The following is a 4,923-nucleotide window of genomic DNA, read 5'->3' as shown; positions in this document are numbered from 1 at the left end:
AGCTGCTCTGCCATTGGCCAGCCAGCCTCAAGGGGACGAGTGTTCCTTTTAGGCGCAATGGTTGCCAGCTGGGGCCCAAACCCGGGATTTAGAGTGAACCGGACTGTGACCGTGCCAGTACCCCCAAAACTGTTACAATCATGGGCGCAGCCGGGTTATGGCATCCCTAACCACAGTGACCACATGGCCCGGTCCTGATCTGGGCTGCCACCCCAGTCATAAATGGGCCTCTGGTAAAGGGTGGACTTTCACCACTCCTTCTTGTGCTGGCTTTTCCTGCCCAGGCGTGCTCTCCGTGCAGCTTCAGGCATCATCCGCACGCCCTATCCCTAAAGTGTCTGGAAGCTGCTCTTTCTTGCCCATCTGTTTTGGGCCTATGTTCTTTTTCTCCCACAGCTTAAAGCAGGGGTAGGCAACCTTTTTGAGCCAGGGGCTGGGTTGCTGTCCCTCAGACAACTGGGGGGCCGAAGCTAAAAAATAAATAATTAAATAATTTTTTTAAAAAAATAAATATATAAATAAACCAGGACAAATGTAGGACAAAATTTTCAAATGGAAGACACTTTTTAAAAAAATGGAGAACACGTGCAAAAATTTGCTGATTTTTTAAAAAATGTTAATATAAATGCATGTTTCTGAGGCTTCTATAGACAATTGCCCCCCCAAAGGCCCCGCCGGCAATTGGCGGCAGGACCGGGCTGGGGCCGGTTCCAAGGCCTTGCCAGGCCGCATCCAGCCCGCGGGCCGCAGGTTGCCCACCCCTGGCTTAAACTGATAAGCAAGAAAGATATACTCAGGAGTCTGACTCAGATGCTTAAACAAAAATACACATAATTGTTAAAAGATTAATAGTTAACATTATCTTATATTAACAACCACTAATGAGAACCAATTCTTTAACCATGAAATAACTTAAGAGTCTTTAAAATTTTTACTTTCTCCTCACCACTTACCTCAAAATTCTTGTATCTTCTTCCAACTGCCTCAGAATCTTTGGTCCAAAACATACTGCAGAAATAATCCAGTTTGAGACAGCTTTAACTGCCCTGGCTCAATGCTAGGGAATTCTGGGAACTGTAGTTTTGTGAGACATTTAGCCATCAGAGCTCTGGTACCCCAATAAACTGCAATTCCCAGGATTTTCTAGCAATTAGTCAGGTCAGTTAAAGTGGTCTCAAACTGGATTATTTCTGCAGTGTGTTTTCGACCTTTGTCTCCCCTCTTGAGAAGGCAGGTTCCTTTCATACCTCAGAGACCTCATATTATAGAGACCTGGTTTGGATGAGGCTGCCTGGGGGGGGGGGGGGGATCTTTCCTAATTTTCCCACCAGGATTCTCTGTGCACCAACAAGTGAGACCTGGGGGATGGGGAGGTGGAGAGGCAGTGGTCTATTATGATTCCATTCCACTGACTGGATCCCCCCTTACACAGTCTACAGGTTTTGAGTGTGTTTATTTAAAGTAGGATAGCTGGGACAGAATAGGAATTGTTGGTGTACTGCCCACCCTTCTGCTCAACAGTCTCCCTTCCTGAAGCCAGGCCATGATTCCTCCAATTCCTCTGAGTGGCCGCCTCGGAGGAATCAGGGCCACTTAGCTGGCTCAGCCTCGCCCGCTCCTCCAGGGGTCTGTTCCTGTGTGTCCCTGCTGGTTTTGCTGGATACCATCGACCATGGTATCCTTCTGAGTCACCTCTCCAGGATGGGGCTTGGATACCATCGACCATGGCATCCTTCTGAGTCACCTCTCCGGGATGGGGCTTGGAGGTACTGTTCTGCAGTGGCTCCATTCTTTCCTGGAGGGGTGCTCTCAGAAAGAGGTGCTGGGGGATTCCTGTTCAACTCCCTGGCCATTGGCCTGTAGGGTCCCTCAGGGCTCAGTCCTGTCCGCTATACTTTTTAACATCTACATGAAACCACTGGGAGACGTCGTCTGGAGTTTTGGAGTAAGCTGTCACCTGTATGCTGATGATACCTAGCTCTATCACTACTTTCCATCTAGTTCAAAGGAAGCTGTTTCTGTCCTAAACTGGTGTCTGGCCACTGTAATGGACTAGATGAGAGCAAACAAATTGAAGCTTAATCCAGACAAGACAGAGGTGCTCCTGATCAGTCGAAAGACAAATCTGGGAATAGGGATTCAGCCTGTGATGGGGTTACACTCCCCCTAAAAACTGAGGTTCATAGTTTGGGGGTACTTCTGGACCCAGCTATCAGCAGTGACCAGGAGTGATTTTGCACAGCCAAAACTCATGCACCAACTGTGCCCATTCCTGAAAATGTCAGATCTGGCCACAGTGGTACACGCCTTGATTACATCCCATCTGGATTACTGTAATGCGCTCTATGTGGGTCTGCCTTTGAAGTGCTCAGAAACTTCAGCTGGTCTAAAGAGCTGCAGCCAGGCTGTTAACTGGAGCTGGCTACAGGGAGCATACAATTCCCTTGTTGCAACAGCTCCATTGGTTGCCATTCCTTTTCTGGGCACAGTTCAAAGTGTTGGTTTTGAAGTTTCAAAGAATTTTAAATTTTAATAATGTAATGTTTTTTAATTGTTTCAATTGTTTAATTGTTTTTAAACTTTGTATTTTTAATGTTTTATACTGTTTTAACTTAGACTGTTTAAATTTATTAGCCACCTTGAGTCCTTGAACTGGGAGGAAGGCAGGATATAAACATAAACATAGACATAACAACAACAACAACAACAACAGTTGGTGTGCTCCATTAGCTAGTTTGCAATGTGGTCCTTAGTGCCTCTTCTTTTCCTGAACCCTGCTTGCACCTCTAGGATTTCTCTCTCCGTGTATGATTCGACTCTATTTTGCAGAATTTTGAGCAGAATTTTGCTTGCATGGGAAATTAATGTTATAGTCCTATAACTACTGCAGTCTTTGGTGTCTCCTTTTTAGTGGATGGGGATGTATATTGATTGTTTCCACTCTGTTGGGCACCATTTCCCCCACATTTGTTGACGTATAAAGTTGATTCTGTCTGTGTGGGTTGTAGTAGTTGGATTGGAATATAGTCTGTGGTGCACATTTTGGATTTTGTTGTAAAAAACAATGATTATGCTTGTTTTTTAACAGTGGTGGCTTACTTGTTCTTATACAACAGGGTCGTAGCAATGGAGCTCACAAAGATCAATATGTGGCAGAATTTCTTTGCTATCAGGACACTCATGGCTATGTTCCTGGGGATTGATACCTGTAAAACATACGATGCGAGACAATATATCCTTTTGGGGAAAATCCGTGAGCTAATAAATGAACAATATTTATGTCTTTTCAACAACCTTTTTCATGTTAAGGTAAAGGATGCAGATGTACAAGATCTTTTCCTCCTGTGAATCAATTTATGTTGCTTGATGTTGTTTTATAGATATTCTTCATTTATAGTTTATTTAAAAATACACATCGTCATAGTATGCAGAAAACATACTTCAGTATTCTGCCTGAAATGTAGATTGAATCTTGAAGCCATTTATGATGTGAATAGACAGCCTAAAGAAATCTTGCAATGGTTTCAGTATTATTTATACTAGTATAATGAATGCTGTCAAGTGTGAGGTTCACTGTTCCTAATCAAAGTAATAAGTATTATTGTTGTTGTTTTTTAAATCAGTTTCCCACTTCAGAAGAGGTTTCCAAAATGAACAAAGATGCACAAAAAGAAGAAATGGAAACAATACTTGTAAAGATTCTAGAGAATGTATGTATTATTTTTGTTATTATCATGAAAGAGCTTGGTCAAGGAAATCTGAAAAATTTGCTGTCCCCAAATGAGTCTGCCTGAAATTTAAAATCTTTAGTGGAGGCCTTTTTGTTTATACAAAGGTACTGTATATACTCATGTATAAGTCTACAAATTTTATTTAAAAATTGACCTCAAAAACCTGGATCGACTTATCCACAGGTCAATGTAAGTCATGTACTTACCTCTTATAATAAAAGGAACAATCCCATGGTGAAAGGCAAGAGCATCATCTGTCCTAGAAGCACTGATTTCCTTCTGTTCATCCATGCAACCTTTAGTGTGAGCACAAACAGTTATGCCTGCTGGAATTTTGCAAGTTCTTTGGCATTGCTTTCCTTTGCGTCATCCTTTAGAACTTTTGTTACATGCTCCTAGGTTTTACCCTCGACTTATTCATGGGTAATATAATTTTGGCCTCAAAACCTGCCCTTGACTTATACATGAGGTTGATTTATAGTCAAATATATGCAGCATGTCAGGAATTTCTCTGTAGTGGTATCCCAACTAAGGTAAGTCAGACTGGCTCCATCCCTTCTGTGTTTTTAGTAGGCAGTCATTTTGCTTAGCGTTTAGTCCCTAAAGCTAGGTGTGTCTGTTCTCACTGTTTATACTTTAAAAGCTATTTTTAAAAAGGATTTTTTTCACTATTTTAAAATGTTTTATTCATGTATTTATTATTATAACTTCCCATCATGGGGGCCCAGGTAAGCAGGGATGACAAGTGGAGGGAAGTTGGTAGAAATTAAGGGGGTCCAAGGCCTGGCTATGTTGCAATATGTTTTGTTTTTATATTGGTTGACTTTTTTTACATCCATTGTGAAATCAGTGCATTTCAAAAAAATAAAATGTGAAAACCTGTGTTGAGCTCCATTAGAAGTTCAGAACTGCCACAGACAGGCTAGGAAAAGAAATCTCAGGGGTCACTTCCACAGCCACCAAGCAAAGTGGGCTGACTGTTTGCCTGCTTCCAGCTGATCCAGGTTTGAGTTTTGGCATTTATTGGGAGATCCTCTCCCATTTCCCTCCCTGCACAGCACTGAATGGCCACCTCACTGTCCATCCATTACATCCATTACCTTCCTTCTGCTGGGATGCGTGGGCACGCCCCGGGGCGACCTCCTGGGCAGAAGTTTTTGGAATCTCTCCTAGTCTGGAAGTAGCAAAGAAG

General features: G+C 42.6%; 1 protein-coding gene across 1 annotated transcript in view; it reads left to right on the top strand.

The window, feature by feature from the left end:
• ADCY10 (adenylate cyclase 10) overlaps positions 1 to 4,923 on the top strand; it is a 152,892-nt gene that overhangs the window by 1,305 nt on the left and 146,664 nt on the right. Inside the window, exons 2-3 of the mRNA XM_042462329.1 lie at positions 3,117 to 3,309; positions 3,624 to 3,710. Of these exons, the coding sequence (XP_042318263.1) occupies positions 3,127 to 3,309; positions 3,624 to 3,710 (270 nt within the window). The 5' untranslated portion in view covers positions 3,117 to 3,126. The remainder of the gene's footprint in view (positions 1 to 3,116; positions 3,310 to 3,623; positions 3,711 to 4,923) is intronic.

This window comes from Sceloporus undulatus, chromosome 4, assembly GCF_019175285.1.
Source record: "Sceloporus undulatus isolate JIND9_A2432 ecotype Alabama chromosome 4, SceUnd_v1.1, whole genome shotgun sequence".
Classification (NCBI taxonomy): domain Eukaryota; kingdom Metazoa; phylum Chordata; class Lepidosauria; order Squamata; family Phrynosomatidae; genus Sceloporus; species Sceloporus undulatus.
The sequence above is the reverse complement of the archived record's forward strand: the minus strand, read 5'-3'. Positions and strand labels throughout refer to the sequence as shown.